Source organism: Xenopus laevis, chromosome 8L (genome assembly GCF_017654675.1).
Source record: "Xenopus laevis strain J_2021 chromosome 8L, Xenopus_laevis_v10.1, whole genome shotgun sequence".
NCBI lineage: Eukaryota > Metazoa > Chordata > Amphibia > Anura > Pipidae > Xenopus > Xenopus laevis.
In genome coordinates this window covers 22523130-22537022 of record NC_054385.1, presented here as the reverse complement: position 1 = coordinate 22537022, position 13893 = coordinate 22523130, and the positions used below count along the sequence as shown (strand labels likewise).

At 42.0% G+C, this 13893-nt stretch overlaps 1 protein-coding gene across 1 annotated transcript in view; it reads right to left on the bottom strand.

Annotated features, from left to right (window-relative positions):
- The window catches only part of brinp1.L (bone morphogenetic protein/retinoic acid inducible neural-specific 1 L homeolog), a 104732-nt gene that overhangs the window by 17732 nt on the left and 73107 nt on the right, over positions 1-13893 (bottom strand). The window contains exons 5-6 of the mRNA XM_018229689.2: positions 13151-13256; positions 10794-11030 (exon numbers count right to left, since the gene is read on the bottom strand). Coding sequence (XP_018085178.1) covers positions 10794-11030; positions 13151-13256 — 343 coding nt within the window. The remainder of the gene's footprint in view (positions 1-10793; positions 11031-13150; positions 13257-13893) is intronic.

Here is a 13893-nt window from a genome sequence, read left to right as displayed (position 1 = left end):
GGTATTAGGTCGCTGATGGTGCCTTCGGTGCGACTGACCATATTTGTAACCTCTTCAAAAGGGCGCATGAGCCTGCAGGCATCGCGCATAAGCACCCAGTAACGGGGTAAAAAAATCCCCAGCTCTGCAGATCCAGTCCTACCACCCAGTTCAAACAGGTATTCGTTGACGGCTCTTTGTTGTTGCAGCAGACGTTGAGGAGCGTTGAATTCCAGCGAGTCTGGCTGTCGCAAATCAAACGCCTGACTGGCATGTTGTACCGCTGCTGAATGTCAGCAAGGCGTGCCATGGCTGTGTAGGACCGTCTGAAATGGGCCGACACCTTCCTGGACTGCCTGAGAACATCCTGGAATCCTGGGTACTTCGAGACAAAACGTTGGACTATTAAATTCAGAACATGTGCCATGCAGGTCACATGTGTTAAATTGCCCAGTCTCAGTGCTGCCAACAGATTGCTTCCGTTGTCACACACCACTTTTCCGATCTTCAGTTGGTGTGGGGTCAGCCACCGATCGGCCTGTGACTGCAGAGATGACAGGAGTACAGATCCGGTATGGTTTCTGCTTTCCAGGCACGTCATCCCCAAGACAGCATGACAACGGCGTACCTGGCACGTCGAATAGCCTAGGGGGAGCTTGGGGTGCACAGGTGTGGAGGAGGAGGACCCAGCAGCAGAGGACGAAGAAGAGGAAGAAGACGAGGTAGAGAGCGAAGGAGGAGTAGAGGTGGTGGCAGAACCGCGTGCAATCCGTGGCGGTGACACCAACTCCACTGTTGTTGTTGAGCCACACATTCCCTGCTTCCCAGCCATTACCAAGTTCACCCAGTGGGCAGTGTAGGTGACATACCTGCCCTGACCATGCTTGGAGGACCATGCGTCAGTAGTCATATGGACCTTTGGCCCAACACTAAGTGACAGAGATGCGGTGACTTGGCTCTGCACATGGTGGTACAGGTGTGGTATTCCCTTTTTTGAAAAAAAATTGCGGCTGGGTACCTTCAACTGCGGTGTCCCAATTGCTACAAATTTGCGGAAGGCCTCAGAGTCCACCAGCTGGTATGGTAAAAGCTGGCGGGCTAAGAGTGCGGACAAGCCAGCTGTCAGACGCCGGGCAAGGGGGTGACTCGCAGACATTGGCTTCTTACGCTCAAACATGGCCCTCACAGAAACTTGGCTGGGGGCAGATGACTGGGAATGGGAACTGGTGGTCAAGGTGGAAGGCGGAGTGGAGGGTGGTTCAGACGGGTCAAGGACAGCAGAGGTAGAGCAGTAAGATGCTGGACCAGAAGGAGGGTGGCTTTTAGTTTGCCTGTTGCCTTTGAGGTGTTGCTCCCAAAGTGCTTTGTGCTTGCCGTTCATGTGCCTTCGCATAGAAGTTGTACCTATGTGGCTGTTGGGCTTCCCAAGACTCAGTTTCTGACTGCACTCATTGCAAATTACAACGCTTTTGTCAGAGGCACACACATTAAAAAAATCCCACACTGCTGACCTTTTTGAGGCTGGCAATCTGGCGGTAACAGTAGAAGTCGGCGGCGTTGGCGGCAATGGCGGGTGCGTTGGCCGGCTGACCACAGGTGCCGATACATGTTGTTGACCTACTGTTCCCTGCGAGCTGTCCTCCCTGCTTCTTCTAAGTCTTATTCTCCTCCTGCCTCTCTGACTCTCCGTCTCTCCATCTGAACTATCCTCCTCTTGCTCTCTTCTACTGGGCACCCACAAAACATCAATCTCCTCATCCTCATTCTCCTCAGATGCATCAATTTCTTCTGACAGCTCACAGAAGGAAGCAGCAGCGGGGACCTCCTCATCACTCATTATGTCCATCTCTGTTGTGTTCTCTGCCAAAATTAAATCTGGTGTAACGTCCTCATCTCCTTCATCTTCTTCTGCCAATAATGGTTGCGCATCACTCAGTTCAAGAAACTCATGTGAAAATAACTCCTCTGACTCCAGTGAAGAAGGGGCGCCGGTGGTGGAGGAAGTGTTACGTGGGGTGGCCATAGCAGTGGAGGATGAGGATGTTGTGGTAAAGTTAGAAACGGTAGAGGATGGGGTGTGCTGTGTAAGCCAGTCAACTACCTCTTCAGCATTTTGTTCAGGGTCATTGCCTTTTTAAAACTGGGCAATTTCCTAGGGCCACAGGATAGCATAGCAGCACGGCCCCTAGTGCCTCTGCATGGCGGCCTGCCTTTGCCTGGCATTATTTTTAAAACAACAACAACAACTCAGGTGGTGTTTCTGGAGACGGTATTATTATTGATATTTAGACAGAATGTGAACAAGCTCACACAGCTAGATGGGAGTTGTTTGAAAATGAAGAACACACTGGGCAAACAAGGCCTACAAGGTCAACGTATACACTTCTACAGCAGTGGATACGGAATATATTATTGCTGCCTGAAAAACGTCACTCGGGTGGTGTTTCTAGAGACGGTATTATTATTGATATTTAGACAGAATGTGAACAAGCTCACACAGCTAGATGGGAGTTGTTTGAAAATGAAGATGAAGAACACACTGGGCAAACAATGCCTACAAGGTCAACGTATACACTACTACAGCAGTGGATACGGAATATATTATTGCTGCTTGAAAAACGTCACTCAGGCGGTGTTTCTGGAGACGGTATTATTATTGATATTTAGACAGAATGTGAACAAGCTCACACAGCTAGATGGCCGTTGTTTGAAAATGAAGAACACACTGGGCAAACAATGCCTACAAGGTCAACGTATACACTACTACAGCAGTGGATACGGAATATATTATTGCTGCCTGAAAAACGTCACTCGGGTGGTGTTTCTAGAGACGGTATTATTATTGATATTTAGACAGAATGTGAAAAAGCTCACACAGCTAAGTGGCAGTGGTTTGAAGAACACACTGGGCAAATAATGCCTGCAAGGTCAACGTATACACTACTACAGCAGTGGATACGGAATATATTATTGCTGCTTGAAAAACGTCACTCAGGTGGTGTTTCTGGAGACGGTATTATTATTGATATTTAGACAGAATGTGAAAAAGCTCACACAGCTAGATGGCCGTTGTTTGAAAATGAAGAACACACTGGGCAAACAATGCCTACAAGGTCAACGTATACACTACTACAGCAGTGGATACGGAATATATTATTGCTGCTTGAAAAACGTCACTCAGGCGGTGTTTCTGGAGACGGTATTATTATTGATATTTAGACAGAATGTGAACAAGCTCACACAGCTAGATGGGAGTTGTTTGAAGATGAAGAACACACTGGGCAAACAAGGCCTACAAGGTCAACGTATACACTACTACAGCAGTGGATACGGAATATATTATTGCTGCCTGAAAAACGTCACTCGGGTGGTGTTTCTGGAGACGGTATTATTATTGATATTTAGACAGAATGTGAACAAGCTCACACAGCTAGATGGTTGTTGTTTGAAGAACACACTGGGCAAATAATGCCTGCAAGTGCACTACTATTGGTGCACTACTATGAAGAACAGCAACAGCACTGTACACGTTAAAGAACAGTAAGATAAGTAAAAGAAAAAAAAAATATATGTATATTAAAAAAAAAAAAATTCTTGGGTTGCTGCTGCTGAACTACTAGGAGCAGCACAGCAGCACACCAGTCCCACTCCCCAACACAGCTAGACTAATAGCACTGGGCTGTTAAAGTAGCAAAGTAAAACAACAAAAAAGAAAATAAAAGCAGTCCTTACAAGCATGGGTGTCCGCAGAAAATTTTCCAGGGTGGGGCAAGGAGGCATCTGTGGGCGGGCCTGTGAGATAGGTGGGTGTGTCACTGCCATCAGGGGGTGTAGCTATGCCACGGCGATCAGCCGATCGCCAGGTCAATCAAGGGAATCCTGCACAGTTTCCCTAATTTGAAAAACCATCCAGGAAGTTTTGACCCGGGCAACCCTTCAAAATACCGATTGTCTGACAAGTGGCAACCCTAGTTCACACAAAGATGGCAAAGTGGCAAGTTCATGTATAAATACCTCCAGAACTCACAAACAGATGGCACAGGGGCAAGTAATTGTATAAATACCCCCAGAACTCACAAGTACAAGGCTGCAGACTGCAATAGATAGGGCTTTCCTTCCTTCGTTTTCTCCCGCGCTGCAATCTGTGCTACTGGCCAATCAGATGCTCCCTGGCTGCTCTCTCTCTCTGTCACAGCTGAAGTAATGGCAGTCCCTACTAAGGTGATGTATAAAGTTGTGGTGCAAAACACAAACACAGTAACACATACACACTAACAGGCCCTGCCATTACAAGTCCACAGAGGCCCAAATAGCCTGCTACCAGCCCACTATATGGTAACTTTCTATGGAACCATACAGCAGCCCTTTTGGCACCTGAAGAAGAGTGTGCTAAGCAACAAATGCACAATACACTGTATACAAACAAATCGCATACACATGGCACACGTAAGGCCACACAGGGAAATGTACTTGTAGCTGGATAGATACAGATAGGTACAGATATTAGAGGTGTCTACAACAGCAAGTGGTTTATAAAGCCCTAAAGAAAAGCTCACGTGAGTGTAACACTATGGCATTTCTTTAGAGACCATGGGGGCTGATTTACTAAGGCAGGTGCTAAACTGCACCAGGGCAATTGCCCAGAACTGTAACTGGTAACAAGCTATTTTCAGTTTGATTGCTTTCAGCAACTGCACTTGGACTTGACTGTTTAGCACCAATGTTTACAAATGCCATTATGCCCTGAACCCAATGCATCATAGGTAAGCCCAAATGGCACTGCCATAAAGCAAATTCTAGTGTTGGGACCTGTAGACTTGAGTGTACACTGTCACACTGAACCCTACTCACACATATGGCGCGCAAAACCAGCTCTGGCAGATTGGCATCCTGTGCTAAAGAGCTGCTGTCACTTGAAAAGCAGCCCAAATTGTGCCAATCAGAAGCAGAGCCTAGCCAAGGTAACGGCCCCCCAATCAGTCAGGGGGAGAAAAAAACAGAGAATCCCCGGCTCCCTATACACTGCCCACGCGGGAGGAACCTACTCATATAATGGTATCCCCCTGAGACACGTGACTGGAGCCCTGTTCGCTCTGCGCTGCCGCTCCTCAGTGCCAAGTAATTAGGAGCCAGTGCTGCACACTGGGAAGTGACTGTGCCCACACACACACACAGTGACACACACACATACAGTGACACATACACACACACACAGTGACACACACACATACACATGACACACATACAGACACACACACACAGTGACACACATACATACAGTGACACATACAAACACACATGACACACATACAGACACACACACACAGTGACACACATACATACAGTGACACATACACACACACATGACACACATACATACAGTGACACATACCTGACACACATACATACAGTGACACATACACACACGACACACATACAGACACACACACATACACATACACACACAGACAGTGACACACACACACAGTGACACACACAGACAGATACACACATACACACACACACAGACAAATACATACACAGACAGATACACAAATACACACACAAACACACATATACACACACAGTAACTCACACACTCGATCTGTAACTGACTCCTTTGCCCGGCTGCAGCCTCACTAAATCCACCCCTCCCCCAAGACAAGCACCGAGCAGTTTTACTCACAGTTCATGAGATCATGCAGGAAATCCAGACCAGGTTAGGCAGCAGTGTTGAAGGGGAATGCCTGGAGCCATGCTTTCAGTTTGTTTACCTGCTCCCTCTCCCTCCCCCTCCCCGCACTACACTAAACTCCAGTCACGGGGAGGGAGGGGAGGGCGGAGTTTAGAACAAGCTTCACAGAGTCTACAGTGAAGCACTGTAGGTGCCGCCCCCCAATCATGACGCCTTGGTAGGAAACTCTGGATGCTGAGAGGGGGGAGGGAGTTTTGCACGCTGCGGGCAAATTAATGGATATCGGCCCGTGTTATGTGCACAGTCCCAGGGGGGGGCACTGCCCCCTCTTGCCCCCCTCTTGCCCCCCTCTGTGGACGCCCATGCTTACAAGGACTATTGGGTTATTACAGCAGTCAGCAGATGAGATCAGAAGAGATCAGTGCCCACAGCAGGCAGCTACATACAGAGCACTGCAGTAGAAGGTAGATTACTAGCCAGCAAAGCTACCTAAACTAAAATGTCCCTCAAATCCCTGCAGACTTCTGTCCCTCCAATACAGAGCAGTATCAAGTAGATTACTAGCCAGCAAACTTACTATCAACTGTCCCTCAAAGAAATCAGTGAAATCAGTAACAGCTCTCTCCCTACACTAGCTCTTGCAAGCACACACAGGCAGAATGAAAAAACGCTGCAGGGCTTCAGTTTATATATGGAAGGGGAGTGGTCCAGGGGGTGTGGGGGTGGTCCAGGAGGGAGAGCTTCCTGATTGGCTGCCATGTATCTGCTGGTCTGGGGTGAGAGGTCAAAAAAAAGCGCCAGGTAAGGCGAACCCAAAATGGCAAACGTCGCGTGACGTTCGCGAACATTCGGCGAGCGCGAACAGTCGATGTTCGCGCGAACAAGTTCGCCGGCGAACAGTCCGCGACATCCCTACTCATAATTTAAGTCTTCCATCTTTCTAACCAGTTTAGTTGCCCAGAATTAGACAACTTGTTATCTACAAAAACCCCAAAATCCTTCTCATTTAAGGAAACACTCAACACACTGGCATGTCATGTATAAAACTTGCATTTATATTATTTTTTAAGTGCATAACCTTGCATTTATCAACATTGAACCTCATTTCCCAGTTTGCCGCCCAGTTTCCGAACTTAGACAAATCACTATGCAAAGTGACAGCATCCTTCATGGAACCTATAGTTCTGCACAATTTAGTATAAACTGCAAAAATAGAAACCGTATTTTCAATGCCCACCTCCAGGTCATTAATAAACAAGTTGAAAAGCAAGGGACCTAGTACAGAGCCCTGTGGTACTCCACAAACAACACTGGTCCAATTAGAAAATGTTCCATTTACCACCACTCTTTGTAGTCTATCTTTTAGCCAGTTCTCTATCCAGGTACAAATACTATGTTCCAGGCCAACATTCCTTAATTTAACTAGTAACCTTCTGTGTGGCACTGTATCAAATGCTTTAGCAAAGTCTAAGTAAATTACATCCACTGCCATCCCAAAACTGAGGTCCCTACTTACCTTCTCATAAAAATAAATTTTTATGAGAACTGGCCTATAGTTTTGAGGTTGAGAACGGGATCCCTTTTTGGATAACGGCACCACATTAGCAATTTGCCAGTCTCTCAACACTATGCCAGACCTCAAAGAATCCTAAAAAATTAAGTAAAGAGGTTTGGCGATTGATCATTTTGTCCATTCTTCAGAGAATTGAAAGTTTCCATTAATTTGTATTCCCACACTTTTCTTTCATTATCTGTTTTTAAATTGTCCTTAAGAACTGAAATTCTTAAAACCTTTATGGAGTTATAAGGGCTATTGAAATGATTTCCTATTGGTGTGTCCAGTTTTTTATTGGTTATAGTGAATCGGGGGGGTGTATTTCTCTTTCTCAGACTTTGCCCAGTCTTTCCTATATATAGTCCCCCTGTTATGCATTTAGTGCATTGTAGTACACCACATTGGAAGAATAACAGTTGTAGTGACCGTGGATGCTGTATTCCTCTAATGTGTCCGGAATTGGTATTTTGTCTGAAGTCAGGATGTGTGGGCAGGTTTCGCATTGTTTTTTGCCACAGGGATATATTCCATTTGGTGGGGTGCAATAAGGCACTTCTTGTAATTAGTGACTTTAGGTAGGGAAGCTGTCTGAATGCTAGGAGTGGTGGGTTTGGGAATATGCTTTTGAGCTTCTCGTCCTTATGAAGTGTACCTTGTAGATCTCTGGCTATTTTACTGAGGGTCCTTAGTTGTGGATTGTATGTTTCCACTAGGGGAACCTGCTTTATTTCAGGTTTTTGCAGAAGGTGACTTATGCGGCTTTTAAGAGGGAGAGACTGCCCAAACCAAAGCCCATTTTTTAAAAAAAATGTGAAGTGGAAAGAAAATAAAGGCAAAGTGAAATGGGATGTGTAGTTGAACGTTAGTGTGTGTGTGTGTATGTTTATGGAGGTAAGTGTGGGTGTGTGTATAAATGTGAACAAGAAAGGAAAGGGAAAGCTAAATGAGGAGTGTGATAGGTGTAATGTGTGTGTGTTTGTGCAGACGTGTTACCTAGTGGCAAGTGCAGCAAATGTAATAAGTGTCTCATGAGCATTGGTTTTAACATGGCTAAATATTCCCCTGCCACTAGCTTTTGCGGATTGTAAGAGAGAGAGATTGCATAAACCAAGGCACATTTTTTAAAAACCATAGGACCACCATTAGTCTAAAGGGATGTGAAATAAGAAATAAGGAAATGACACAATTGTACTTGTAAGCCTATAATTAAGGGAGTTACGCCCGAAACACGTCAGGTGATGTTGGTCAGTGACCTGTTGGAATAAACCACCTTTTTATCTAACCAGAGTGCCGCCTTTTCATCTTTTGAGCTACTATGATTCCAGTGGGGATGCTGATGGCTGAGCAACCAGACTACATCAATTAAAAAATGAAGCTACACTGACAAGTACACACAGGGGGTGAGTGGGAGAGTAACTCATTTTCAAATTGATAGTTCGATGAAAGTCTTGAAACTGTTCTTCTTCCAATGTGGTGTACTTAATACAATGGGGAGATTGTGGATGCACACCTAAGGCCAATTTCAAAAAGTTTAAAGCTTGTTGTGCCTTGGTTTGTGCAATCTGTCTCCCTTAAAAGCCATAGATGCTAGCGGCATGGGAGGATCTAGCCGTGAAAAAACCAACGTCCCATTAGACACTTCTCTATGTACACACACTTATTGTGTCCTTCATTTATTTCTCTTTTACACCCTTTCATTCTATGCTTACTTTCATACATACTCCCAAATACACATACACTTTCCCTTACCACTACCATACACACCTTCACATTTCACTTACACATGTATACACACTATTGTGCAGCTGCACATATCACTCTACTTTGTCTTTAATTACAACACCTGACTTCTACTTTTCTAAAATGGGCGTTGGTTAAGGCAGTCTCTCCCACTTAAAGCCGCTTAGCAGTTGGCGGGGGAAGATTTAGCACAGAGTTTGAAACCAAAGCACAGGAGATGTTTACATAAAGAATTGTTACTACAGAGAGGTAATGTTCCTTTTTTACTATGACTAAAGATAAATAAGTTAGGGACCACCATGTGGGGTTTTACCTTGACGTGGTATGGTGGCTTATCAATATTATGATCATAACTTTGTAACAAAAAAACCCTGTTTCAAAATTACATGCACTTGCATATTTACTTGAATCATTTAGACAGGGCTTTAAACTTTTTGAAATTGGCCTTAGGTGTGCATCCACAATCTCCCCTAGTACTTAATACAATGCACTAAATGCATAACAGGGGGATTATATATAGGAGAGAGTGGGCAAAGTCTGAGAGAGAAATACACACCACCGATTCACTATAACCAATAAAAAACTCGACACACCAATAAGAAATCATTTCAATAGCCTTCGTCACTCCATAAAGGATTTAAGAATTTTAGTTCTTAAGGCCAATTTTAAAATAGATAATGAAAGAACAGTGTGGGAGAATACAAATTAATGGAAAAGTTCAATTCTCTGAAGAATGGACTAACTAAACCTGGGCTTTGGATTTATAGCTAATTATGTGGACTAAGAAAGGACTGCACCAGGTCAGAAATACCAGCATGTCTGGATATGGACTAAGATCATATGGAATTCCTTTGATTCTACACTGCAATAATTCAGCCCTAATTTATACTCAGCCTCTTTGACCCACATTATCTTGTACCTTATCTGCTTGTCTCTTGCAGATCCCCTCGTACATGACTGACACCTTATACATAGATTGATATTTCTTTTTGTTGGCCATTTGATCTGTGAGCTGAATGTTGTATATATACCAGAGAACACCACAGCTTCATTGTAATCAGCTTGAAAAAGGAACTAAAATGTTCTGAAAGCTTGCTATGATTATTTCAGTTAGCCAATATAGGTATCACCTTTATACCACTTTTATTTTTTTTTATTTTAAAAGGGTTGCCCTGTAACATTTTTACTGGCTAACACGGTACAGCAACTTTACCTGCAAAGTTAATCACAGAAAGAACTTTAGACGTTTTACAGTCTTTGTACTAAAGAAAATACATCCAGGGAGTGGATAATGATGTGGTGGGTTGTTCAACTTTAAATTAACTTTGGTAATATGATGCAGAGAGTAATATTCTGAGGCAATTTGCCATTGTTATTATTTTTATTTTATTTGTGGGTATAGAGTTATTTAGCTTTTTATTCAGCAGCTCTCCAGTTTGCAGTTCCAGCAATCTGGTTGATATGGTCCAAATTACCATAGCAACCATTTGTTGATTTGAATAAGAGACTGAAATATGAATTGAAAGGGCCTGGATAGAAACATAAGTAATTAAAAGTAGAATACAAATACATTTGTAGCCTTACAGAGCATTTGTTTACAGATGGTGTTAGTCCTATTTGGAAGTTGGAAAGAGTCAGAAGAAGAAGGCAAATTAATTAAAAACTATAAAAAAAAAAGAAAACCAAGAATAAGAAGACCAATTTAAAAGTAGCTTAGAATTAGCCATACTAAACGTTAACTTAAAGGTGAACCTCCCTTTAAATAATGCATATGCAGAAAATCAGAATTAACATGAACTTTAAGATACAAAACTCTAAGCTCACCTGAGCTCTCAAAGTCTCTGTATGCTTGTGCCCAAGCTTTGCCCTGATTAGTCAGTGTGTTTTCCATTATCTGTATATCATTTATAGGGCAGTTACACCGAGGGTAAGATTCAGAGCACAGGCAGGAGCACTGTCTGTTCTTGCACACATATTCTCCTTCCCCATTACACATTATGTAACTCAATGCAGACTGCACAAATTTCTCCCGCAGGTATTGAGGGACAATAATCTGCAGACCTGGGAGTAGTAAAACGACACAGACAATTAGAATAATAAGTATAAGTACCAAAATATAAAATTGTCAGACATCAGTGCATACAAATAAATAGTGCCATCTGTAGTCACATTGCTATATTTAAGATCACATTCTTGGAAAACAAAAATAGTCAAGGGTACCTCCATTCTACTGTACCAATTATTCTTGTTGTTACCTTTAATTTTTTAAATCAATTAAGATTATGCTGAAACATCTCTATTGGGATCCTAAATAGTTATATCGTTAAATCAGGTTGAAAAAAAGACAATGGGGCTCATTTATAAACACTGGGCAAATTTGCTCCTGGGCAGTAACCCATGGCAACCAATCAGATGATTGCTTTCACTGCTCAACCTTCATCTGGCTGGAAAAAAGCTAATCACTAATTGGTTGCTATGGGTTACTGCCGAAGTGCAAATTTGCCCAGAGTTTATAAATGAGCCCCAAAGTCCATCAAGTTCAAGCCCTTCAAATGAAACCCAGCATCCATACACACACACCCCTCGATACCCTCAAATAAATTATATACTGTATACCCAAAGCTGATTTATCATTCTCACTCTACTGGGGCAGGATGATGCTTCTTAGGCTGGAGTACAAACGTAAATTTTACTCCAGCTCTAACATATTGAAGAATTTGTCTGCCTCAAGCCCACTGTGTGTGACAAAACCACCTCTTAACCAATGTAAAAACAGCTGAGATGGACAGTTTAAGGTGGATTTAAACAAAAAAAAAAACAGCACGGTCCTACACTGCTATAATAACAATAAAATGTTTCGTATCACTTTTGCAAATTTTACTAATTAATTGTGCAGAAATTATGGTATTGTATTCAAATATGAAAGAACTTATAGGGGTGTTTTTTTTTTTTGGTTATCTTCCAGCAAACAGGATGGTGAGAGTAAGTTTAAGAGCATTATTGTGTGGGCAATATGTAATTTACAGGACTTTTCCTGTGAAACAAACATTATTACTCTAAATCTCCAGGTAGCTGTCAGACAGTATGGAGCTGGATTACTTGATCTCAATCTTTGAAATATGATCTCTAACTAGAGAAAATATGAATATCATTTTAAAAAGTTATTTGTTTCAGTTTAGGAAGTTTGGAAAAAGTTATACCTTTTTGAAAAATGTGACTCAGAGGGTGGTAACAGCAAATTTCTATATTGTTACAGGTATGAGATGCGTTATCCAGAAACCCATTATCCAGAAAGCTTTGAGCAGAAAAGCCATCTCCCAATTTTTAAAACTGGATTATTTTAAAACAGTACCTTGTACTTGATAACAACTAAGATATGATTTATCCTTATTGGAATCAGCCTATTGGGTTTTCTTAGGGGGTTATTTATCAAAAGTCGAATTGTTTCTTCCACAAAAAATTCTAGTTTTTGAGGGGGTTTTTTAGTTAAATTTTTTTTTAAAAAATTGTTTTTTTTTTACTCAAATTTTTCAAAATGTATAATACCTCGAAGCTGGAAATAGCTAAAATCTGAAAATACACCATCTAAAACCTGTTGAGGTCATGTAGAAGACAATGACAGAGGTCCCTTGAACCATTCGAAGATGTTAATAGCCTTCATGATGTTTGAGTTTTTTCGGTGGGTTTTGCTTGAAAACTCATTCAATTCAAGCTATTTGAGTATTTTTTTTCCCTGAAAACACAATCAATTTTAGTTTTTCACTCCGCCTACACTGATTTGAGTTTTTTCCATTGAGTTTTTTTTCTTAAAGTCAAAACCAATAGAGTTGCGAGTTAATTCGAGGTCTAAAAAAGCTCACAAAGCTCTAAAATGTGACCTTTGATAAATAACCCCCTAAATGTTTACATGGTTTTATAATAGACTTAAGGTTTGAAGATTGAAATTATTCTGGAAAACCCCAGGCCCGAGCATTCTGGATAACAGGTCCCATACCTGTATAATGCATGATTGACCACCTACACCCAACAAAAATGCTATGAATTGCTGAAGAAATACATTACAAATTCACCATTACTTACAAATGTTAATTCAAATGAAATACACTAGGATGTAGGATGTTCATGTATTTTCTACAGAGCACAAAACATGTAATTCTGTTTATAAAATGTACCCTACTTACCCTGTAAATGCAGCTTGCTCTCCATGCTCTTAAGTAGCACTGAGCTAACAGAGTCAAGATTGTCATAGCTGCTGCAGCCCAGTGGCCCTGTACGAGTTTCTGTCACCTGTACATAGATTAAAGGGATACTGTCATGGGAAAAAAAATGTTACTGATGTTAATAGTGCTGCCCCAGCAGAGTTCTGCACTGAAATCCATTTCTCAAAAGAGCAAACATTTTTTTATATTTAATTTTGAAATCTGACATAACACAACAGCTGCCTGGTATCTACAGGATCTATAAGAACAGCACTGAATAGTAAAATCCAGTCCCGCTGCAACGCACATTCAGTTACATTGAGTAGGAGAAACAATAGCCTGCCAGAAAGCAGCTCCATCCTAAAGTGCTGGCTCTTCCTGAAAGCACATGGCCAGGCAAAATGACCCAAGCTGCCTGCACACCAATATTACACTTGCTGGTTCAGCAATGACTTGTTTTTGATTTGACATGATTTTATATGGTAGACTGAATTATTTGCAGTGTAAACTGTGTAATTTAGAAATAAAAACATCATCATAAAAATCATGACAGAATCCCTTTAAGTATTATGCCAAACATATTTATAATTCATTTAATTTATTTACCATTTGCCCCAGTTACATTAAAACTAACATGTAGTCAAATCTTTACTAATTTCTGGGCAACAAACAGGCAAATGGGGTTCATCACTGACAAATGCTAAGTTATGCATTTGGGCAAAGGA